The sequence below is a fragment of the Canis lupus genome, chromosome 18 (genome assembly GCF_011100685.1).
Source record: "Canis lupus familiaris isolate Mischka breed German Shepherd chromosome 18, alternate assembly UU_Cfam_GSD_1.0, whole genome shotgun sequence".
Lineage (NCBI taxonomy): Eukaryota > Metazoa > Chordata > Mammalia > Carnivora > Canidae > Canis > Canis lupus.
In genome coordinates this window covers 21898363-21925121 of record NC_049239.1, presented here as the reverse complement: position 1 = coordinate 21925121, position 26759 = coordinate 21898363, and the positions used below count along the sequence as shown (strand labels likewise).

The window sequence follows — 26759 nt, the reverse complement described above, 5'->3', positions numbered from 1 at the left end:
TAGACATTCTTTTTCTTTTAGACCCCTTCTTCCATCATCTTTTAAAACTCTGTTTAAAAAGCACATTTGTAAGATAATTATTTTATTTTTATATGAGCACTTCCAACTTACTTGGCATATTTAGAATATCGTTTCCTTTTTGTTATCTCAATTGGGACTGTGTTTATCTGGATACTTGTGTTTCCAATCATCCAGTGGTCAGTGGGAATGCTTTAGTTTAAACATCTGTTTGGTTCTTAAAATTGTTTCTTAATGTACAGAAAGGTCCAAATGGCCCACATTAAGGTAAGGAGGACATACAATGCCAGAGTAGGAATTCCTTCCTCAGTGAAGTTCACCCTCCAAACAAATCACTCACCAGTGTCTCCATTTTAGACTCTCGATTCCAGCGTGCCTACTACCTGCCCCATACTATGTAGCACATATCTTACACTGCGGACTAGTGTTTGCAAGTGGCCGTGTCATCTGTTTCACTTTGAACTCTTCAAGTGCAAGGATTATCATTCAGTTTTTTAACTGTCATGAAGCAGTAGTATGGCAGTGGTTGAGCGTATGGACCCAACCTTTCTCTACGTTGGTTTCCTTCCTTAAACCATGGCACATACTCAGAAGGATTGTGGATAGAATTGTCCACAGAACCTGACACACAGCAAACATCATATGAGTGTGGGTTGTTGGCTTGGCATTGGAGTCATGATCATTGTGACTATCGTTAATGACTAGCACATGTCTGGTAGACTCAGCTCATAATTCATACCATATTTGCTGAGTCACTGAATAAGCCTTACATGTGCTCTTGTCTGCAAATCTGACTTGGTTGTTCCCTAAGTAAAGCTTCTAAAAACAGCTTTCAAGATGTCTGATTGGTGCTTCATCCGTTTGTTCATTCAGCCAATGTGTATGGCATGCCTCACAATTTCCTGCCACATTACTAGTGCTAGAATAGCAAAGGTAAATAATACTGGCTGATCTCAAGTATGTCTAGCATGATACGGTAAATTACCATTCCTAGTACAATGTGCCCTATTCGAGGGCATTCAGGGTGTGCTTACTTGAGTGGCACCAAAGGGGGTCAGGAAACTGTGGCATTTCCTTGAAAACAGGGTTTTGAAGAATGAGTAGAATCTCGGTAGGTAGATGAGAGATGGAAAATCATTTCAGATAAAAACAACAACATGGACAAAGGCATAGCCATATGAGATAGGATGGCACATTGGAAAAAAAAAAAAACAACAGGTGCTTTGGCATGCCTGGGCTGTAGCAATGCAGGAGCTGTGAGAGGAATCAGAAGGCCACTAGATACCGGTTAATGAGGCATTTAGGAGCAAATGAAAAGTTTACAACGAGTGTTCAAAGTTAATTTGTTGTGTAAGTCCTGGTGTTGGAGTCAAAGCAAAGAAATGCTAAAAGGAGAGTGACATGGTAACTAATTGGATGGGGCTCTGGACTCACATCCTTGGTGGCTGGTGACACAGGAATCTAGACAGAGGGGCTGTGAGAGTGGAGATGTACAGATTGTTCATTTCGGGTATGCGGGGTTGGGGGTGGTGATGTTTATTAGGTAGCGTTAGAGAAGTAGTTGAGTGTTGCACTTTCCAGGGGCAGTATCTTTGGTAAAATGCATGTTTATTAAAATGATGTATGTTGAGTAGCAGAAGGATGAAAACTTGGAACTTGGGAATTCAGATGTAATTGACATGAGATTAAAATGTATTCTTTCTGTGGTAAAGAAATAGAAGTTGCTGGGTTTTTTCACAGTTTTTTTTTCTTTTGAGTCAACTTAGATTTTGCTAAGTTGTGGCATTTTAGTTACATTCTCAATATTGTTAATGTGAGTGGTTCACTCTTATTCAGCTTTGAGTTGTGAAATGACAAGGGGCCTCAAGCCTCTTGTAGAATTTCCGAGGCTGCCTCATCAGAGAGGCCACATTAACTCCCAGATTTACTACTAATTGCTGATTAAATATGATTTAACTCCTCTTGGCCTCTTGCACTGCCTCTACCACACTTATAAGTGATTTTTAATATGTTCTCACTTGTTCCCGAAATAAGTCTCAGATGTCCTGTTTTGCACATGTCCCTTATGTATTGCAGTTTTTCATTTTAAAATAATTTTCCCAGGGGCATTTGGGTGGATCAGGAGGTTAAGTAGCTGACTCTTGATTTCGGCTCAGATCATGATCCTTAGGGTCGTGGGATTGGGCCCTGCATCAGGCCCCGTGCTCAGCGAGGAGTCTGCTTGTCCCTCTCCCTCTGCTCCTTTCCCTGCTCTCTCTCTCTCTCTCTCTCAAGTAAATAAATAAATAAATTCTTAAAAAATAATAATAAAACGAGATTTTTTCCCAGATGTCATTACTTGCCTTATTCAAAGTTGAAGCATATCTTGTTACCTATTTCAAATCTTGTTACCTATTTCAAATACTTCTAGTCACTATCTTAATCACACAATGTCATTCTCTGGTTTTTGTTTGCCCTTGTAAAGTGTATCATTAAGATCCCTGAGCCAAGTATCAAATAGAATTAAATGTATCGCTTATCCCACAATACACCTTAAACTAAGATTTGAGTTAGTCCTCAGGGAGCATTTCATAAAATATTACAACTATACCGAGGTGCATTTTTCAGAAACAAAATTTATTCAGTGTATATATGATAGATGCCGTGCTGTATACTGGCCACACGGTGACGCAAGGACACACAGGGATATACATAATATAATCTGTTGTGAAATAACATATAAAGTAATTTACCAACTCTGCAAATTGTCATTTTATTGAAATAGTCAAGTTCTTGCCTTTATTTAATTTGTTACAAATCCTTAAGGTTTAATTGTGGTGATGGTGTGAACCCTTGGAGAACTGCAAATCCTCTGACCAGGTGCTGACTTTGCTCTACCACACGTCTAGTAAGGAGGCTACTCTTGGGAAAAATCCTGGTGAAAACAAAACATTTCTTTATTCCCCCTTTTGTATATGTCCTAATACCTGTTTCTCTTGGGAAACATTATTATTTTAATTACACAAGCGATCAGTAAGACCCAGTGTGCCTACTTATACCGGTACATGCATTCAGTAATAAAAATACCCCCACTACTTCCAAAAATGAAACCAAGTCCTTATGTAAAATCTTTACTTAATCACTTTTATGTAACAGTCCTTTAGATACATATTATTTTTCCTATCTTCCATAGCCAGATAAAAAGAAATCCTCAAAGAAATTAATTTTAGTTAAGGGATTTCAATGCCTTTCACAAAAGTATTTTGATGATAAAATATGTAACTTTTTATATAGCCAAGTTTTCAGATGGCTTTCTTCCAAGATAAGAACTATGCTTGAATGTGACAAATCGTATTAGTCAATACTTGCATTTTCACAATACTTGGTTAAAAGCTTTAACTGCCAATGTTCTAATGGCCTAATCAATGGGGTGAGATTATATGAAACAGGATCTTTTCATCAATAGAGTATAGTATTGTCTTGATTAACTTTTACAACGGGAAATGGGATTTTTCTTCTTTGAAAAAACAGAGTACAGACTTTCAGCAAGCCTAAACACTGCACGAGAGTTAATGATTTTTTTTTTATCAAAAATAATAGTCATTTAAAGGCCACAGCTAGTGCTGGCCAATCTGGTAACCACAATCCCATGTGGCTTTTGAGATTTAAAAAGTGCCTGGTCTGAATTGAAATGTGTTGTAAATATAAAATATACAGCAGATTTGAAGAGCTACTATGAAAGAAAAAAAATGTAGATTCCCTCAATAATTTTATAGATTTCATGTTGAATTGATAATATTTTGGATGACCGGGTAAAATAAAATACATTAGTAGAATTCACTTCAGAGATTTCTTCATACTTTTATTAATGTGGCTATTAGAAAGTCAAAATTACAAATTTGGCTTGCATTATATCTCCATTGAACAGCACTGACCTGGAGGCTTGGTGTATTCAAAGAAGCTGAGCATTCATAAATTAGTATAAATAATCTTTTATTCTTAACACATTTGAAAACACATTTTCACAACAGTAGAAGCTTGAGATTGTAATTTCAGACCTCAGGGAAGCCCATCTTTCTAAATTAGTTGTTCATTTTAGTGGCCCTTTGGCGCTAATCCATTGTTTTCCTACATCTGACTCTTGGGAGATCTTAAAGTTTAAGAGAGGATTTGCCATTGGAATCGAGTCTTTCAGAATTAGAATATGTGTGGTGAGGATATTTGGGGTTAGGTATTGGCATTTACAAAGAGCATCAGGTGTTAAGGATCACCCAGGAGTTTATAATTTTGGAGAGGTAAAGGGAATAAAGTAGGATGAAAAAGAAAGAAAGGGAACAAAAATATTCATAAATGGATTGAAAATATATGTAGAGGGACGTGCACATTTTTCATTCATACAAATTATTTGTTTCTGGTACAAATTATAGGGAAATAAAATTGATGTAATAACCATTAATTTAAATTCCATTTATTAATCAACCATGGAGAGGTTATTATATGCTGGGCTCTTGAAGATCAAAAAAAGATAAAACTTCGTACCCTTATGGCACTTAAATTCAATCAGGGGAAGCCAACAATAAACAAATAAAATAGAAACTATGTACATAAAAGAATGTAAAATACTATGAAGAAAAATACAACCTGGGAGAGAGACAGCAATTTAAAACATAGTTTCCAGTAAAGTCCTCACTGATAGGAGACATTTGATCAAAGACCCAAAGGAAGTGAAACCTATGAGTATCTGGCGGATGGGAAGAGGCCCTTATAGGGACGGGCTGGGCCTGGTCTAGGAAGTGGTTCTTTGGCATATACTTACTGAACAAATCTTTCACCTACTACTTGCAACCTGTTCATGCTCTTTAAACATTGTCTTATATTCCTTACCTTTTATTGTGAAAGACAGACTTTTTTGTTTGTTTCCCTTACAGTATAATGTTTCCAGAGCCAACTGCAATAAGATTATCATGTTGTTCACGGATGGAGGAGAAGAGAGAGCCCAGGAGATATTTGCCAAGTACAACAAAGACAAAAAAGTGAGTGCAATTTTTTAGGATTTTAATCTTAATGTAGGTGGTTTTTAAGGAGACCATCAGGGAGGGGCAATAAGAGGAGATGTTAGTGTTGCTTATTATAAAATCATACAGATCATGGATTATAAACCATTGGCTAAATTACAGAATTACTGGGGCACCTGGGTGGCTCAGTGGATTAAGCATCTGCCTTTGGCTCAGGTCATGATCCCAGGGACCTGGGATCGAGCCCCACATCTGGCATCCAGCTCAGTGAGGAGCCTGCTTCTCCCTCTCCCTTTTCCTGCTGCTCTACTTACTTGTGCGCTTTCTCTCCTCCCTGCCAAATAAATAAATAAAATCCTTTAAAAAATAAATTACAGAATTATTAAGCGTGATATTTTATGTGATCCATACTTACCTTATGTCTAATTTATTAATAAAATAGTTTGGGCCTGTAGAATCCTATTTGATTCTTATATATAAATTCTGTATTAGAAAATGTTACAGGAAGAGAATAACCAGAAGAGAATGGAAAAATAGGAACAGTTTGAACTTTTCTAGGATAAATTTATGATCATTTAATTATTAAAGATTGTTGTAATAATAAAACTTACTACAGATGCCTAAAAATTATCTGCACAATGTTCTGTAGATTTACAGATAAAGCAGTTTATAATAGCAAAAACTGCATCCTCATTTGAAAACCTTTTGATTCTTGTTTATTTGTATCTAACTTAAAAGTAAAACACTTATTTTACCAGCAAAATGGTTTTATTCTGGAATAGCAGAAGAATTTGAACTCAAGATGTGCAAACCATGTACTCGTACCAAAGGAAAGGAACACTACTCTATAGGGAAAAAAACGTGGAAGTTGGCAAGGGGCTGCTTTGAGCAAAAGTCAGAGTTGAGGGTAGTAATGGTTTCTTGTTGGCTGAATTGAGGTGTTTTGTTACTGGCTGAACTCATTGCTGGACAAGGAGAAACTCTTTATCCTGCCGAAGTAGTAAAGTAAGCATCTTCTGTTGTAAATGCAAAGTGCCTCTCCTTTTTGGGGTCTGCCACTGATGAGGGTTAGTGGGGCATGACAGCTCCTCCTTCCCCGTCTGGCCTCCCAGCACCATTGAAAACGAGGTTCCCTTTATTCATTTGTACAGTTTCAAGAAAATAGTTCAGACAAATTCTTTTATATGTAACATTTTAAATGGTGTGCTATATCAATATGCAATGAGGAATGTGGAGACAAGTATTTTGAGGTTGGAATGTATTTGTTTCAATGATGGTTTAATTGCAGAGAAGAGTATTATTGTAGGGAGACCTGACTATTTTGAATGTTCATCCATGTAGCTAAACCTGCTGATATTGTGTAGAATATCAACTGTAACTATTTCTCTAGCAGTCCTACCATCAGCTTATTTCATCTTTCTTACTCTTTGCATTTGATAAGAGAGTGATCCTCAACTTGCTTTTTTAAAATGCTAAGGATTCATTTTTTTTTAAAAAATGATAGGTTTATAAGATTTTTTTTTTACGTTTCAGGAATTCCAACAGAAATTATATATTTGTCCAGAAGAAGTCTCTTCTGAGTAAAATGCCAGTTCACTTTGCTTTTAATTGGCGTTTTCACCATTTAGAGAGGTGAGCTCATCATGAGCTCTAGTGGACTGTTTTATATGCATTTCAGAAATTAAAAGGGGAATGGAGAAAGGTGAATTAATATATTTAGATAGTTTTGCAGACTCAACATTGTGAATAATTTTGTACAGTATTGGTGAAAATTTTTGGAACACTTTGAAATGTCCTTAGGTGTTTTTTAGCCTATATGTGATGGGAATATGATTGAAGAATTGAAAACATATCCACGCATATAACTTCAAATTAATTACAAACCTTTTTAACACATAACTCTTTCTCTTTGAATACTACATATGTTAGTATGTAGTTAGTATCTACATAATTATGTTATGACATAAGTTGAATACATTGGTTGAGGGGTTTTTTTTCCCTAAATACGTGGTGATTTTAATTTCTTTTGAAAAAGTTAATAAATTGAACTGTTGAGTGAATACTTACAAATGATAACTTAATGTTATGAATATTTCTTAGAAATTCCCAGAACTAAAAGTAATGGGAAGATGTGGGTGTATGGATCTAAGAGACAACGTATAGTAGTTACCTTATTTAGTAACTTACCATTTTTCAAAATTCAGAGCAATCATTGCCCCTTAGAGGATGTCCCTGACTCTCCTCTCCCCTTCAGGCTTGTTTGCATGCTTGTGCTCTGGCATCAGTCCTACATGTCCTTTACACTGTACTCTACCCATGGGATATCTCCTTTGTCTGCTCTCTGGATTACTAGGTCCTACAAGTCTAGGCCTGTGTTTTAACTCTGAACTCTAGGTGCCCAGCAGAGAGCTCAGATTGGAAATCATTCTTAGAGACTGTCAAACAAAAGTTGAAAGGAAGCATGATTTCTATTATAGGACAAATACATAATTATATAAATAACTTGGGGCAAGGAATATTCAGCTTATTTAACTATTCTAAATAAGTCTAACATTACCATATTTTGAAGAGCTCAAGTAAAATAAAATAAATTTAACCCAAAATTCTACTGTGTCTCAAAATCCTACTAGGTAATCTTACTCTTATAATTTGGAAGAGACTTTTTAACACCTTAAATTACTCATAATTTTAAGTATACTTTATTACTTTATGATAGAAGTATGTAAGTACAAGCCCCACTATTCATATCGTTTTTAAATGAATACATGTTTAGATAAACCATCTTTTACTTTATTATATCATCCAAACAAACCACCAGGAATCTCATTCAGTTCTGGGTATTTCTCTTTGTAAAGCAAGAATTTCTTAAAGGAATATAGCAATGAATTTCACATTTCATATCAGAATTTGTATCTAAGATGTATCTTGGTTTTAAGGCATTTATATTATATTCTAACAAGTTTAAATAAAAGAATACAAATGTATAAAAAGAGAAATGATTTTCATCTAAACTTGTAATTTTTCTTCTTCTTCTGAAATTGTATTTGCATCCAGGATTAACACAATAATATGTCTTAGAGGCATTTATCATAAGGGGTTATTTTTCCTTTTTTTTTAAATACAAGAGGAATTATGTCATACGAAAAGCAGTTGTTTTCTACCTTGTCACAAATTGTTTACTTGAATAAATGAGGAATTTACTAGTTTAAAGCCACTTTTCTATGTATACATTCTAAAAATTTCCAGTCTAAATATTAATATCTTAAAACACTGCTTCTCATCCCCTTCACCTTTTATAGGAACTCAACTTTTTAAACAAAGCATTTTGTGACATGCTAAACCACATAATAAATGATTCATATCACATTCACTTTTGTAAAACTAATGAATCTAGTCTTTTTCAACAATCCTGCTGTTCACTGACATATTGACATATTGACTCCTATGCTTTATGGACACACTTTTCTTAGAGCCACACACCTTCCAAAATGCCAAAGCAATTTTGGAAATGAATTAGCACTTTGTTTTGGCAATTTAAATGCTATTTTTGCCTAACACAAAAAGTAAGGTGTTCTTGGAATCAGATACTGTATTGGTTCTGTGATTCTCATCTCAGTGGCTATAGTAAAGTTCTGTAATAAGTACACGTACACATTATGCTTACCTACATATCCAGATATATCCACACATATGTATATCTATTTTGAATGGGTGTCCCCTCTGTCCAGTGTATCTCCAGGAACAAGAGACCATGTGTGCTACATTGGCATGAGATTTCTTATGTAAAGTTGTATGAATCAAACCCAACAACGTGGTTGAGCAGTAAATGAGGAAATAGAAATCTTCAACTTCAGATCAGGTTGTTTAGATGTACACACAGGTATGGATGTACACACACACACACACACACACACACACACACACACATTTTAAGAATGAAAGAGCTAGGGATCCCTGGGTGGCGCAGCGGTTTGGCGCCTGCCTTTGGCCCAGGGCATGGATCCTGGAGACCCGGGATCAAGTCCCACGTCGGGCTCCCGGTGCATGGAGCCTGCTTCTCCCTCTGCCTGTGTCTCTGCCTCTCTCTCTCTCTCTCTCTCTCTCTCTCTCACTGTGTGCCTATCATAAATAAATTAAAATTTTTTAAAAAAAGAATGGAAGAGCTAATTTATTATTCTGTATTATAGATTAGTAAAGGGATACACACACAGGGAAAGCTGACAGATATAAAACAGGGAAATGATTATTGATGGAGATCCTTGAAAGAGGAGTCACAGAGAGATAACAGATCATAGATTTCTTATTTGACCAAGCAGGAATTGTATTTATGGAAACATTGCTCTCTCACATTTCTTATGCACTCTGCTTTGTTGCTCAATGGCTTACCACATTTCCTAATGTGGGAAAACTATATTAAACAAAAATTTTGTGTCTTGGTATTTGCATGTTCTGTAGCCACAATACTGAAAATGATTTTAAGTCAGATCTTTGAGTATATTTGTATTTTGTCAAGACAACATTTACATAGTTAGTTGTTTATGTGAAGGACGTATGTGTGTGTATAGTTTGTATATATACCTACTAAAAATGGCATGTATATATCTAAAATTTTTTTCACCATCTTCAATAGGACTTCAAATGGTTGTGGATGAATTTGAGGATCCCTTTCTAACTTGTCCTTCGTATTCAGAATTCCCCACCTTCCACCCTCCCACCCAATTTGCAATATTTGCAGCTCATAGATACTGATACAGAAGATAATTGCCTGTCTTTGTCATGTAAAGAAGTGTATGACACAAAATGTTCAGTATTTTTGCTGTAAGCATTTTTCTCATAGACATCTTTGCCACAAGCATTTTCACTGCAACCATTTTCACCTTATAACTAAATGGGCAGAAGGCAGTTTTGCCACTAAAGATTTAAAAAAAAAAACTTGATTGACAGATCAGTTTGACAGTTTAGTTTCTCAAACTGGTTAATAGTTTGATTTCTTTTCACCATCAATGCAGCATGCATTAATGGATTGTATTCCCATTTCCGTGTTACATGCCTGTTAGTCCTCATAATGGTGTATATCCATTTCCTCTAGAACTTTGGAATGTCTTATCACTGGACATGTACCAGTATGCCAAGGAAAAACAACTGTGTAGAAGGCTTTCACAATACACACATAAAAAATACAAAGTGCAGTAACAAAATGCATCTTAGTGTTTGGAAACTGATTCCTCTTTTATAAGATGAAGTAAGAGATTTTAGCAAAAGAATAAAATTATGATGCCAAAGGAAGAGACAAATCAACAAGCAAAAAAATCCCAGAAAAGTATAACACTGAATGAAAGACTTCAAAGACCAGTGCTTAGGTTTAACCCACAGAATAAAAGCAGTGAGTTTTGTAGTATTGCTCAGAGAATGTATTCAGGTATACTCGTTTTCCATGTTTCATAATCTTTTTAAATGAATGATGCTCTATAATTTTCATTATTTTATCTTCTATAGTAAAATTGCCTTAAAGCCAATACGTATGCAGTGAAATGTTTGCAGTGAAATTGCTTGCAGGAAATATGTTTACAGTGAAACTATCCAGAACCATGTGTGACAGACCAGTTCCATACTTGCAAAATTAGAATTTGTTGCATAATAAATTTATTATCAACTCAGAATTTCCCTAGCCACTTTATCTTTCAGATGGCCAGTGGGTAAATATAAAATTTGATAGATTTAATAAAATAAAAACTTTACTCTTAAAAATTCTGTATTTGATTCTAACTTTATTTTAAAACATGTTCTTTAAAGAAGTTCAGTCGTGGCTTTATAAATAGGAAAATTACAAAGTCATAAAGTTCGATGAGCTTTAAAAGAAAGGTCTGAAAACTGCTCTTTGAATTCGGTCTTTTCCCCCAAGCCTCTTGCTTGGCATAAATGTGGCTGCTGAATGCTTCATTTCCATCCATTCTTCATCCAGATGACATTAGAAATCATTCAGAGCAACCCAGGTAGGTGTGATGAGGCACATCCGGAGAGCTGATGGATGAGGCTGCAGATATACAGCACAATTTAATGAGGCCAAAAGGTTCGAGAATTAGAACAAAATGTTTGGGTTCCTTCGAAATGTCTTACTCTTGGGAATCAATCTACCTGATTATAGATAGGTACAGCTTTAAAACTGAGTCCGAGTTAATCTCCTCACACAGCTGTTCCATATTAAAACACATTCACTTTATAATCTTTACCTGCAGCAATGCCATTCCTTAGGGTTCACCCGTGTGTATGACACTTCCTTAAAAATGGTGCCAAAACTGAAATGAACTCTATCATAAAGTCCAAACAAATGAATAAAGGAAAGTGAAACCAGACACAGAGTTGAAAGATAATTCCCAGGCCTTGCAAAATTAAAAATACTTGATTTTCTGTAGAATAGCAAAAGGATTGGTTAGCAATGCACACTTAAGATTTCTAGCCAGAGAATCATCTTCTGATTTTTAGCTTAATTCTCAGAATTAGTCGAGAAATGCAAAAGCATCAAGAATTTATAAAATGAAAATTTCAAAATAAATTGAATAAGAAGAACAAGTGGAAAATACAATAGATTAATTTCACACTAAAGAATGCGCACCTAAAATCGTAATAGGCTGGCAGTAGCTGCGTTGTTACTTTCATTATCTAGAAAACAATTAGCAGCGTGTTTCCTAATTTCTTGCAGATCCAGAGGAAAATAATCTGTAGCCTAAATCTAAAGCAAGTTAAAATAATAGCATCTGCCTGTGTGTTTTATATATAACAGTGAAAATTGTCAATTAATTTTTTCAGCAGATGGTAAGGAAAATATTTGTTGCCTTCCCTACTGTCTGCCGGCTTCTGCATCGGGGCAAGAGTGAAGCCTTTGGAAGCAACACATGAATATACGCAGCATTCAGATTTTCAAATAGGCAATCCTTCAACAAATGCACTGCTTCTAGAAGGTTTCCTTTTAGGTATTTTGCCACCTTCCACAGTTACCAAGGGTTTTTCTGCTTTAGAAGAGAAAATATCTTTGTTGATAACAATCAAATATGTTATTTATGCTGGGGTTACTAAGAGTTGAAAACAGTAATTACCAGTAACGCTGGCCCTGCCGGTAGAGAGATTATCCATTGAAAAGGCCTGTTGTGCGTGTGCGTCTGTGTCCTCCTGACAGATTTATTTACATTTGCTTCTCTTTGTATAAAATTAATGTTGACAGTTTCCTGAATTAAGGAAAAATATTATCAGATAGATAAATTCTCTTCAGGTTTGAGCGATACTATGACCACGCATTTTCCAGAATGTTTGATATTTAAGGTCTAATGAGGACGAAGGCAGGTGTTACACGAACACAGCGCGTGGGGAGGCCTAGAGGGCGCGTGCGGCGGATGCGCTTGAATTCCTGTCGGGATGGAATGCTGTCGCCTACCCGGCAGCCGCCCGGTGCCTCGGTGAGGGCTAGACCCGGAAAGGCACGCTCTTCTGCTTTGCCCAAGGCTGCGTGCTGCCCCCCTCCAGGGAGCACCCCCTTTCCCACAGACTCTGGAGCTTCGTGTCTCTGCGTGCTCTGTCCACTTGTTCTCCCAGATTCTGCTTTTGATTATCTTAATTATTTAACTGTTCACTTACCTTGCACTCCCCTCTATGAAGGAATTTGTCCGAATAACACTTTACTTTTTTTAAAGATTTTATTTATTTTTTCATGAGAGACACAGAGAGAGGCAGAGACACAGGCAGAGGGAGAAGCAGGCTCCATGCAGGGAGCCCGACGTGAGACTCGATCCCGGGAATCCGGGATCACGCCCTGAGCTGAAGGCAGGTGCTCAACCACTCAGGCTGCCCACAACACAACTTTAAAAAGAAAAGCAAAATGCGTAGTCACTTAGGTTTTGTATACATGATCTTAAGGAATCGAACGGATGTTTCTGTCCTGTCTTACATGTGGGTGTATAAACATAGATACGTGCCTTGGGGTTATGTTGCTATTTTACATTTATCGACAATTTTTTTAAACATTTTATTTATTCATGGGAGACACAGAGAGAGAGAGAGAAAGAGAGAGACAGAGACAGAGGCAGAGACACAGGCAGAGGGAGAAGCAGGTTCCATGCAGAGAGCCTGATGTGGGACTCGATCCCAGGCCTCCAGGATCAGGCCCTGGGCTGAAGGTGGCACTAAACCGCTGAGCCACCCGGGCTGCCTTATTTATCGACAATTGTAGTGACTTATTCTCACATTATCAGATGATGAGGTGGGCTTGAGGCTCTAGGAAGTAGGGCTCATGCTGGTTTGTAAAAGTACCAGTGAGTCCTTAGAGGCTGGCCCGGTGCTTGATGCACTGCAGTGGCTAAATATTTACTGATATGTTGGAAGTATCAGTAAATGTGCAATAAATAGGCTCCTAAGGTGGTAAACTATAAATAATTCAAAGATGGAAGAAAATCCAATAGGTTTGTTCTTTTTTTAAAAGATAATCCTTTAAAACAATATTTGTTTCCTTTTAATTGGAAGTGAAGCAGAATTGTGTTCCACTCTGGTACATATTATCTTATAAGGAAGGAGGGTTTAAGCGTATATAAAAAATGGTTGTATTGATGGCATCTTTCCATTTAATCAGTCTAACACATACTTCTTCATGAGTGTTCTCATTATTAGTGTCAGTGAAGTATTTGGCGTTACCCAAGAATATCTGAAATAAATCAGTATATTGCTTATTTTCTGACGTCTTAGCTGATGATAGTCTTGGCAGAGCTACAAATTGCTTGGAAATACAATGCACCCATACTTATTCCTCCTTTATCAGGAACTATAAACGTATGCAGAGGGAAGGAGAACTAGACATTACTTATTAGCTGATAATGTGAGGCTGATTCATTTTAATTGTTATTAATAAGTTTTAAATACTCACATAATCCCAAGGCATGTATCCCTGTTATTATGCACCAGCATGTAGGACATGGGAGGGAAGTATCTGCCCAGTTCCTTTGTAGGCTCATGTATGCAAAACCTATGTGACCACTGCATTTTGTTTCCCTTTATAAAGTGATTTGGTGTTATTTCCTTGAACACATTCAGTAGGCCTGGATTAAACTCTCGACCCTGTCTCAGCATAGGAAATTTCATAGAGATATATCTCCTATGCCCACAATGGAATTTAGACAATATTGACCTCTTTCCTTTAGTTCATTGCTAAATGTAATAAAGCCAGCCAAAGTCGTTTCTCTAGAAAGGTGTCATTCTGAATTAGAGTTCTTTTTGAGGTATGGAAGGCTAATGTCTCACTAGTGGAAAAATGTGATCCCGCAGAAATCTGATAATTTGACCAGAGAAGTTGTAGTACCCCTCCCCCGCCCATTACCATAGGTAATATTGACTGAACTTAAATTTTTCCATGTAACATAAAAGCTTTTTATATATCATTTCATTTACAATGGGGATAATCATATGATCAAAATATTTTTATGACCATCATCCTTATCCCCATTTTGGAAATAAGAAAACCAAAATGGGGGAAGTTAAATAACTTGTTGAAAGTCCTACAGCTACCAAGTGGCAGAGTCAAGAATTTAAATGATCTACGGTCCAGATTTCATAAGCTCACATGGAACGTGCCTCGCCAGTCATCGATCTCTGTCTTCCGGGCAGCCTGGTGGGCTGTGCCAATCATCATCTGCCCACCCAGGAGCCTGCCTTGTAGTCCGGCAGCAGGACTTTTGCTCTAAGTTGGGGGGGGGGGGGGGGGAGGCATGCTTCTCGCCGCATTAAGAGGTTAAGACGGATTAAACTAAGCCATCAAAACTTTGCAGACTGCGAGTACCTTTCAGATCATTGGGCTTTATAAAATAAATTAAGTGTGAAAGGTGAATGTGGACACTTTTATTTATTTCATAATGCCACGAAACTAGGCATGTGGGTTATTTGAATGCTCAGGATCCTGGTCCACTTGTGAATTATGGAAACCACTGTAGAATTTTCTCCTAAAATATCCACTCCAATCTAGTATTTGTATAGGCTTAAGGCCAAAAATTTTAGTACACACATAAATTAATAAAACCCATTTCTGACATCATTTTTCTAACATGTTTCGATAGCTGAAGTTTTTATTTTAGTTTTATTGGCCTCTTTTCTTCATAGTCTCATTTCCATTATTCCTTGGAGATTTGCCTATTGTAAATTAAACTTGAACTCTGGGTAACTGATAATTGTTGAGGTGACAGTTTCCAGTAACTGGGTTCTGCTGGGAAAAAAATTCCTATGGCTTTTTAAAATAGGTTGACCCCTGTGGCTTTGGAAAAATCTTAATTGAAGACAACTATTTTCATCTTCAACAAACAGAACAAAACAAAACAGATTAGCAGAAGTCCAGAATTGTAGGATAAAGTTATAAAACAGTGGTATATTGTAAGGAACAAATTAACAGTATATTTTAAATAACCAAATATGCTGTTAATTGAAAGTTTTCTCTGTTCAACTGGACCAGCCTTGACATACCAACATTAGACAGTTGGAAGCACAATATTCTGTTCAGAAAAAAAAAATTGGTTTTTGAAGCAACTGAAGGCAGAATTATGTAATTTGTAACTAATTATAATGACTGACCTTTAAGAATTTTAACTTTATTAACTACACCCTCAAATTACTGTTGCGTTTTTTAATATGCTTATGTAATTAAGCATAAATCAAGACTTGGGAGAAATTTTTCATTCTCTAGAAATAATAAAGTACAGAAAAGGTATAGACATAAAGTATACTTCATTTTGGGGCACCTGGGTGGTTCTCTCTGCCTTTGGCTCGGGTCATGAACCTGGGGTCCTGGAATCGAGTCCCACATCGGGTTCCCTGCATGGAGCCTGCTTCTCCCTCTGCCTTTGTCTCTGCCTCTCTGTGTCTCTCATGAATAAATAAAAATATTTTTTTTAAGTATACTTTATTTTGCTTCAAAAAGTTTGTTCGGCTTCATTGAAGGAGTCTGAATAACTTAAAATGAAAAGATACAGAATTTACCATAAGTATAATGAAACTGCCCAAATTTTCAAAATGTAAAATGACTATCAGCCTAGTTTTGGCTCTATGTTAAAATGAGCATATTTAATTTGAATGACACCAAAGCTTATCTTAGATCCATCTGGTAAGAAGTTGAAACCATTTGGGTACCTGGCTGGCTCAGTAAGTTAAAAATCTGCCTTTAGATCAGGTCATGATCCCAAGGTCCTGGGATCTAGTTCCTCATTATGCTCCCTGCTCAGCAGGGCATCTGCTTCTCCTTCCACTCCTCCCCTCTGCTTGTGCTCTCTCTCTCTCTAATAAATAAATAAAGTCTTAAAAAAAAATTGAAGCCACCCAACCAGCTATTGACTTTTTTTTTCATTTGATGTTTATTTTCATTTATATATGAGGCCTTATATAGATGCAATAGATAAATACTGTTTCAACTCAGTCAAATGTGTATTCAATACTACCTCCCCCTGTTATTTCTACTAAAGACCTGATGTCCAGCATGATTATTTTTAAGTCCATCTGTGACTGTATATGTCTCATATACAACCTAAAGAGGCCAGCATTTTGGAACATGAGCTTAACTAAAATCCAGATTAGTGGAGAAACATTTAACAGATTTTCTAGAAACATTTCAGTTATGAAGTTTCTGGTATGAATATGTTACATGAATCCAGTATTGTGATTACAAATGTACTACTGGGCATGAGTAAAGAAATTTTTCCTCCACAAAAGTTGACTTTGCTCTGATGAAGGCATAGTTTACAGTTAAGTAATTTGCTTAATTTAGACTTTAGATGAAATAATTAACTTATGTGACTGCACATTAAGTATTTTTAGTTATTTTATGTCTTTTTATTTTTTTTTTAAAGATTTTATTTATTTATCCATGAGAGACACAGAGAGAGAGGCAGAGACACAGGCAGAGGGAGAAGCAGGCTCCATGCTGAGAGCCCAACGTGGGACTCGATCCCAGGACTGTGTGATCACGCCCTGAGTCAAAGGCAGATGCTCAACCGCTGAGCCACCCAAGTGGCTCTCTTTTTATTTGTTTTTATATTAGACTATGCAGGTATACTAAGAAGAAAAGAACTCTAAAAATATACATCCTTAAGAATGTAATTTACCTTAATTTTTTACACCGTGCATACTTCAAGGAATTACTTTTGATCTTTCCCCCAAATTATAGATAAATAAGAATAGTAAATTTCAAGTGGAAAACATCAGAGGAATGAGGATATAGCAATCAGCTCCTGTGGACTTGGCATTTGGAATTTTAGAGACAGTTCATTCACTGCTCCACAGGGTGGCAGTAACATAGCATAGAGGAGGAGAATGAACCTACTTAAAATTCGAAGTGGAAAGTTAGAGTGCAAACAGAATCTTTTAAATTTCAGCATTTATTATGAACATGCCTTATAACGTGTATATTGCACATGTTTATGAAATCAAAGAAGTTAATATTCTTACTACATAATTAGGCAGAATATGTAAGGCAAAACTAAATGCCACATGAGTTATGGCAGTTGGGATTAGATAATTTTCCTGTTGGTTCCCTCATTGTTACATAAAGAATTGAAAAGCTAGGGTGCTTTATGTTAAAATTTTTCTCAACCAAGTGTATATTTATAAAATAATTTCAAAAAATTTTAAGTGGTCTATAAAATCATTAAAATATATATGGGATCCCTGGGTGGCGCAGCGGTTTGGCGCCTGCCTTTGGCCCAGGGTGTGATCCTGGAGACCCGGGATCGAATCCCACATCGGGCCCCCGGTGCATGGAGCCTGCTTCTCCCTCTGCCTGTGTCTCTGCCTCTCTCTCTCTCTCTCTGTGACTATCATGAATAAATAAATAAAAATCTTTAAAAATATATATATATATATACAATACAAGTGTTTGGGGGGGGGTAGTGCGTGCATGTGCATATATGTGTATCTACCAAGAGAAAAATAAGCATCTTAGGTATTTTAGAAAGATCTTGGAAATATTGTAATGGTAAAGCAGTTGCAGAAATTATAAAAAAGTTGAATTTATAATTCTTAAGACTTTAGTCACTGTGGAGAAGAAAATTTCAGAAATATAGTGTGAAACAACATCTACAATAAGGCAAATAAAAATTAAATGGTACAGATTATAAAGTTATAATATGGGAATAATTCAATCCGTTAATGCAGCTTTTATTCAATAGCCAAGGAGTTGTGTGGCAAATGAACACAGAGAGAGGCACACACACACAAACAATGTTAGGGTGCTTTAAAATTTTAAAACTCTACATCCAGCTCTGAGTCTAAATTTCTTAATTTGGACATCTTCAAGATCTTCATGTATGCAAATCTGGGGGTTAGGCAAAACTTTTGTAGTAAAACAAAGCAACAGTATTTTTGGTATTTGGGGAAGTTTTTGTTTGTTTTCTTACTAGTATGTGTTTTGGTTGAGTTATGTTTATTTGGACTATTTGGTGAATAGCATCAGTCAAAATCACATAGTGTATGTCTGAGTGTAGCCTCTGTGTTAGTAGAAGTGCTTGCCTTCCAGGGACATCGATATAATTCATTTAGTCTTACTTATTTCTTTATACTGAAAAGTATTTCATGGAAAATATTTTACCAGAACACTGTTGTGGTAAGAAAGACACTAAGAAAAAGCAGTGCTGTAAGTTGAAAACTTGAGACATGCTTTCAAATGTTCATTGTGAAGGAGATCTCCCATGTGCTTTCTGGAGCATCTGGGTTTTTTCCCCTGCCCTTAATTCATGTGACAATTGTTTAAGGTATAGCAGTGCAATTGAATTATCAGTAGGGTGACATACTTGTTTACAAAAATATTTCCATTTAGGAGTAAGTTCAACTCTGTTAAGAGGTAACACTACATTGAAATATGAGCTGTATAGACAGCCCCCAAAATAAATTTTTAGATTTTAAGAAAATGAAATTGGTATGTTTTACCGAATAGGAGGAGTTGATAGGTGTCACCGACTTCTGTTAACCTAGCAGGAGTCACTTGTCCTTAGAATTTGAGATGATTAAAATTCAGATGTGTCCACCAAATGGCTGAGGCAAGCATGGACAACTGAAGGGTGGCTCACATAAAATAAGTGAAACAGTAACATCTCCAATGTACATTTTGGGGCAAGGATTGTTATGAAGTGATCTCTGTGTGGCCAAGACCAGTAGAGGAACAGAAAACAGATGTGAAATCTCTTTTGAGATTTGCACTCTGTGGTAATGTGCAAAGATGAAACAGGCGAAACAATTAGAAAATGTCAGTTCAAACAGTCAATCGACATGAATTAGGGAAAAGCTGTTAACATAGTTCAAACCAGAACATGAATTCATGGAAAAGTGATTTTCTCCATGTTTATCTTTGGAAACGGCTAAAATGTTTCACTGAAAATATTGGTTTACTTAGATTACTAACTTGGTAAAAATCAATATATCCTAAGTATCCATTTTATTAAACATTTGTTGACTCTACATTTATTCTCTATATTCTTATATAATTATGAAATTATAGTATTTTCGAAATTAAACACAGTAGTTTCTGATAAACATTTATATTACTGTAATTTAAAAACTATCTCAACTGAATTTTTAAAATATTTGCATATTTTATACCACATTAGCGACAGTTGAAATTTTGATTCTCTTTAAAAATCTTAGGAGTTTAACATACTTATTTATATATGCTAATCATATTTTCTAGAAAGTGATATAACAACATCATAATCATATATGTGCATACTAAATATTTTCATGGTGCGAATGTAGTGAAACTATCACTAAGTATAATTGCCTTAAGCAAGTAAAAGCATAATGACCATCCTTATAAAGAGATACTTAAGAAATAGGAATTATTATTTTTACTTATGATTATTTTTGCAGTGACTAGGTATGTGGATGTTTTAACTAGGCAAAATTGGTTGGGCCTAAAAGATGCCATTTCTCTTAATGAAACCTCAGTCATGATTCTGACATTGGATCATGACACAGTGCAGGGCACCCAAGGGCTGTCTTAAATTTAGTAGCTGAAGTCCAAGCTGAGAGTAGGTTATGTGGTTTCTCCCCGGTGACTTCTTGAAAGATGTACTGGCCTCGACTTGTCATCTTAATCACCTGAAAAGCCTGCTTGTATTTGTCTTTTGCTTTAGCTCTTTTGTGTTGCCATTCAGTTAAATTTTTGTGTCCTAACAGATCCCTGTGTTTAAATTCACCAGGTACGTGTATTCACATTTTCAGTGGGTCAACATAATTATGACAGAGGACCTATTCAGTGGATGGCCTGTGAAAATAAAGGTAACAGATCTGTTTTCTTGACCATGTTTTAGTACTAAAACAAAATTGGAAGTTGTTGTTAGTTCTACATATTATCATTTAAGATTAAGTTGTAGCTAATGGGGACGCCTGGGTGGCTCAGCAGTTGGGCCTCTGCCTTCAGCCCAGGGTGTGATCCTGGGGTCCCGGGATCCAGTCCCACGTCGGGCTCCCTGCGTGGAGCCTGCCCCTCCCTCTACCCATGTCTCTGCCTCTCTCTGTCTCTCATGAATAAATAAATAAAATCTTAAAAAAAAAAGTGTAGCTAATGTTTACAGTAGTAGAGACAAGAATGAGATGTTGAATGTGTTTGTTTTTTTTAAGATTTATTTATTTAAGAGAAAGTGGGGAAGGGGTGGCAAATGGCAGAGGGAGAGAGAGTCTTTTAAGCAGACTCAGTGCTAAGCTCAGAGCCTGATACAGGTTCAATCTCATGACCCTGAGATCATGACCTGAGCCAAACCAAGAATCAGACCCTCACCCAACTGTGCCACCCAGGGGCCCCTCGATATTGAATGTGTTTTTTTGCAGAGAAAACCCACACAAAAAAAAACTTTGACATTACGTCACAATATATAAAAAGTCAGACATTTGATCATATGGTATATAATATCATATATTGATATCATTTGATCCTTTATTTAAAGATACATATCTAGTAGAATCTTGCATGAAAAATTGAGAATGAGAGAATATCTGAAGTACATAACACTTACTTATAAGGAAGTGTGACACATAGTTGCATTTTTTTCTGAGTGGTTGAATTTTCTTTTAAATGTTTTACACATTCCTAGGTAATTCAGATTTTGTGTACTGAGCCCATGTTCCCCTGTGTACACAGAAAAAAACCCACAAAGATATTGTTTGAAAAATAAACTGAAAACATAACAATTAAAGGAACCTCAATTTATTATGAAAGTCATATTTAGGCAAATATTTTATATAAGTATAATTTTCAGATTCCCATTATCATATATCTTTAATAATTTCTCCAGTGATAAAAATATTTTAGATTGCCACATTCCTTAGTATTCGGTAGAAAAATCACATGTATATGCTACAGTTTAAGAAATGTAGTGAAATTTCTCACAAAGCCTATGCATTTGTTAGGAATATACATTAATCAAACAGTTTCTGCATTTATCAATGGTATTGATATGTTACTCTTTCCTCAATTAGAAGTGAAAAAATTGCTCTTTTCTCCTCCAAAGATCTAAAATAATTTTGTGGCCATACATTATAAATAAATATGTATGTTTGTTTCAGGTTATTATTATGAAATTCCTTCCATTGGAGCAATAAGAATCAATACTCAGGTATGGTTATTTAAAACTTACTTAGATTATTTTTTCAAAGAACAAGATGTTTCTTTGCTGCTTTAAATATGCTCAACTAGAGAAAAGAGGTAAAAATGGAAAAAAAAATATCCATAATGCTGTATTTGTAACACAATGATGAGTATCATGATCATGTAGTGATTATTAATTCATGAAGGTTCCAAGCATTTTCAAATATTCAAAACTCAGGTAAAAAAATCTATGTATTGTTGTTCTTCTCAGATGTTAAAAACATCAGGAAATAAATAAAAAGAAAATTTACTAACAATCTTGTTTCATTTTAAAATAAGCTTACAAGGAGATGATTTTTCTAGAACCATTTATTTTATTTTCTGCTTAATTGCATTATTATTTATTTTTTTCAAATTTGTGTATAAATTCTAGTAAGTTAACATATAGTGTAATATTGGTTTCAGGAGTAGAATTTAGTGATTCATCACTGACACATAACACTCGGTGCTCCTCCTAACATGTGCCCTCCTGAATGCCCATCACCTATTTAACTGTTCAGTTTACAATATGTTAAATAACCTGTAAATTGAAGCAATAAAGTTAATTCAAGTGCAAATTATTTTCAAGTATTCATAAATTACGATTTAAAATCATTACTCAATTTTAGACATGACTGAGGATCCACTAAATAGACTAAGTCAAAATTTAGCATAAAGAACATGGCATTTGTGGAACTAAATACTGACTGTGTTTTATGTTGAAATGAAACAGCAGCTGCACTTGAGTCTGATGTCTTACTTGGCACAGGATTGCATTTATTTTTTGATATGTTTAAATGTAGTTTTGAATTTCAGCCAAACAATCTGTGATATGAAAGCAAGGATGTGGCTGCTTTATTATTTCACATTTGTGTAATTCCATCCAGTAAATCACAGAGCCTTAAATAGTTTAGATTAACATAAAACAATTCACAAGGAACATATTTCACTTATCATTGGCTGTACCTCAGAAAAAGAATGTTTTGCTATTAGAAAAAAACCAGGGTAGATATATTGTATAAATAATATGAGTTCAATATTGTGGATTCAAAGTATGTAGACATACCATCCATGGTATACCCAAAATGGGAATTAAATGATCATATATTTACTCTCTTAATAATTTGATTCTGTATTTATTTTTAACTCTAGATAATTCTGTGGAGTTATTTTGTTTTTGTTTTTAATACAGAATTTCTATTTTTTCAACCATGTGACCTTTTCTTCTCTTTCTTTCTTTCTTTTTTTTTAAATAAATAGGAATATTTGGATGTTCTGGGAAGACCAATGGTGTTAGCAGGAGACAAAGCTAAGCAAGTCCAGTGGACGAATGTTTATCTGGACGCACTGGTAAGACATTGACTGTTCAGCCAGAGATTGTCCTAACAAAAGCATATAGCTGATTGCTGCTTCTTTCTAGGTAACATTTATTTTTCCAATTCATTAAGACTTTCTAAAAGTCCTTTTATCACAACGCTTTTGCTAGAATTTAGATAATATACATAAAAACAGACTTGTCTATTGACAAATGTTGTGTTATTTTTAGGTGATCTGTTGTGAATGTGGGATTTCAAAACCTCAAATCTTAAATTTATGAGCATTTCAAAAACATTTTGAATATTTATATTAAAAAATACTAAAGTTTGGGATACCTGGGTGGTTCAGCAGTTGAGCATCTGCCTTTGGCTCAGGGCATGATCCTGGGGTCCCGGGATCGAGTCCCACGTCGGGCTTCCTGCGTGGAGCCTGCTTCTCCCTCTGCCTGTGTCCCTGCCTCTCTCTGTGTGTCTCTCATGAATAAATAAATAAAATCTTAAAAAAAAATACTAAAGCCATGTGAATGAATACCTGCTACTGCAGACTTTGAACAAAAATTTTGAGGAAAGTATTTTTAAAGTAGACTGTGCAGCTAGCAGAAGGGTGGATAGCCTCCACAACTCAAGCCAGACCCAACAAAGCTTGGGAATATATGCAGTTAAATAGGCAAATAATCTCACCCTACTCTGAAATCACCACAAACCTAGTAACCTCTTTATGTATCTAATCTCTTCTTTCAGATTCAACCCTAGATTTTTTATGGAAATAAGCCTCTGAAATGATCAGAAGTGCTGTGATACAACAAAAACATATTAAGCTGTCCATTGCACAACTGAAATTTCAATATAGATATTCTGTGATATTTCAAACAAGTGGTTCTCAACTAAGGGTGATTTTGCCATGCACAGGTCATTTGGCAATATCTATGGATATTTTCAATAGTCATGACTGGGATGAGGAGGGGTTGCTACTGGAATCTCATGGATAGAGGCCAGGGATGCTATTAAACATCACACAGGACAGTCCCCTCACCCCATGCCCACACACAAAACAAAGAATTATCCAGCTCTCAATAGCATTAGAGCTTATGTTCAGAAAACATGTTTAATATAAGTTTTAGTGTCCTAGTGTGAATGTTGTAAATAGTAAATATCATACTTAAGATTTATTCGTATGCTTGATCTTGGTGAGATTACTTTATTAATATGAGAGAGAACCAAAATATTAAGCCCTGAAAAGTAAATGCTGATTCAAGAACCCTTTTTCCTACTTGGAGTACAATTATATGCTGATACTACTTTTCTGAATGCAATGATGACCCCAAAGGGCAAAATGCAATCCATTTAGAATTACTTATCGTTTGGTTCTTGTAAAATAAACATATACAGGAAGTTGGAAGAAAAATAGGCACTATTAACAGCAGCTTTGCATGCTAAGAAAGATAAAGTGAAGCTTGCTTACCTCAAGTCCTTGCTAAAATTACTATCCAGTGTTCCTTCTTGACATCACGTATTTATTTAAGGTCACATGGTCATCTAAAGCTGTGGTCAAAATGTTTCGTTTTTCCGAATCCATCACAGGACAGGGTATGATAGGAGGAGTCAATAATTATGCCCTCTAGGATTTCCTATGACCAGAAGTTCATTCACCAGCACGTCTGCCTTGTTGGTAGGGTTCTACTGATAGCACAAATGACATTAGGAAGAGATTTTGGTTCTAAACGTGCTGTTCAATAAGCTGAAGCTAAGTATAAAACAAGAAAAAAAAGAAAGGCACAGGAATTGGCTAGTCAGTGGATACAGAGAGCGTTCTTTTTACCAATTTGAGAATGAAAGGTGATGTCTTGTGTTTCTAATTACATGTCTCTAATCTCTGCACGTAGCAGATTCACAATATATGCCAGTCAGTACTTGCTGGTTACGTTAAGGAAAAAAGAGAAACATATTCCAAGACAGTGTAATAAATATAATGAGAATAAAGAAAAGAACTTTGGAAATTCAGAAGAAAGAAGCCATATATTTGGGGATGGTGTAGGGTGAGGTTAAAAAGATGGTGATGGGGCGCCTGGATGGCTCAGTTGGTTAAGCGTCTGACTCATGATTTCAGCTCAGGTCATGATCTTAGGGTCCTAGGATTGAGCCATGTGTCGGGCTCTAAGCTCACTGTGGAGTCCCTCTTTGCTCCCCTGCTTGCTCTTACACACACACTCTCTTTCAAATAATATGTAAAATCTTAAAAAAAATAAAAAGATGTTACTAGTTTAGCTGAACATGTGAGCACAGATAAAGTTTCTGTAATTGGTGGGGAGTAGTGAAACCACACAGTATGCAGTATGAGTCGGGCGAGTGCTGGGTATGTTGGAAAAATGCTACCTTAGTCACTTTTGGGGCTAACGGGAGATAAGAACAGAAACAAGATGGGGACAGTATTGCGGAGAGTTCATTTTATTTGAGAGATAAAGTGAGGCTCTTTGGATAAGAAGATAAAAAGATGGAATCAAGAAAATATAAGTATCAGATAAATTACAGGAGAGCATAAATCTTGTCTTATTTCTGTATTTTGTTCTCTAGAGACTGGCACAGTGTCTAGAAATTGAGTACAAATTATTTGTCCTCTTAATAAATAGAAGACAAAATAGACATCAATGAGTTCATTGATGATCGTGAGTCCTATGTTAGAATTCTAGTATCTCATTCTAGGGCAAATATTCCCATGTTTAGAAGCAAATTACCATACTCTATATAAATGCAAAAGTGATGAACAGACGTTGGTTGTATCCATATATATTTGTTCATATATCATACTAGTATTTTAACAACTATGCATATACATTATAACTCAAAAACTTCTCCAAAAGGAACATTTACTGGATTATGTTTTATAAATCATCTATAATCTGACTTATTGTGGTGGAAAGTTTTCATTAGAGATATGAATTTGCATATTTAACTATAAATATTAACATTTTAAGCATTCTGTCTTAGAACTAAATAGAAAGCCAACGTGTGTATCATCACGCACCAATTATGTGTAGTTGTTTCCTTAATTGTGTTTGTCCTGAACAATTTGGTATCTTGTTCTGCTGAAAGCCTTTGCGTGATTGTCCTTCCTCATTAATTCAGTTCCCATTGTTTTTGGGCTTCCCACACGCACGATTATGAACTTACTGCCTAAGACATTTTCTCTGTGAAGCCAGGCTGTTTCTGGAATTAGAACAAGGGTCACAAGATTTGGATTTGGGGTCATTATTCACAAGAAGATTACTAACATTTTCTCAGCCTAGCAAATTTGAAGTTTTCAATGATAATTTTTAAATCATTTTAAAGTGTGACTTTTTGGAAAAGATAGTTTTGCCATGAAATAATGGTAAAAATATATATGATTGCTGCAGATAGCAAGTAATAAAAGAAAAAAACCTCTGGCTTGAGAATCAGTTTATTTCAACTAATCTCCATGGATTAATTTAATATATGAAATTATCTACATGCCGAATGACACTAGGTCATTATTTTTGTTATACTAAACTGCTTCATGACCAGACTGTTGGATTTGATGTTTGCAGTTGGCTACGTTATTTTACTTTGTCAAAAAGTACTATTTGTTTTGGAGGGTATTTAGGAGCATTATGGCTTCTTTAGAACAGCATAATATTTACCTAGACTATTGCAGAAATGCCGTATTGATAGCATGTTTCTTCTATTTATTCTGCTGTACATCTGTGCTGTAACATGAAACCTTTGGCTTAGGGCATGAAAAAATTTAAAATGAAGCTACAAAAAGGAACAAAAATAAATCCT

General features: G+C 35.6%; 1 protein-coding gene across 8 annotated transcripts in view; it reads left to right on the top strand.

The window, feature by feature from the left end:
* CACNA2D1 (calcium voltage-gated channel auxiliary subunit alpha2delta 1) overlaps window positions 1-26759 on the top strand; it is a 475745-nt gene that overhangs the window by 386808 nt on the left and 62178 nt on the right. For all 8 annotated transcript variants that reach the window (XM_038562843.1, XM_038562841.1, XM_038562842.1 and 5 more), the window contains exons 12-15: window positions 4926-5030; window positions 20222-20300; window positions 21585-21634; window positions 22906-22995. In XM_038562843.1, the coding sequence (XP_038418771.1) occupies window positions 4926-5030; window positions 20222-20300; window positions 21585-21634; window positions 22906-22995 (324 nt within the window). The remainder of the gene's footprint in view (window positions 1-4925; window positions 5031-20221; window positions 20301-21584; window positions 21635-22905; window positions 22996-26759) is intronic.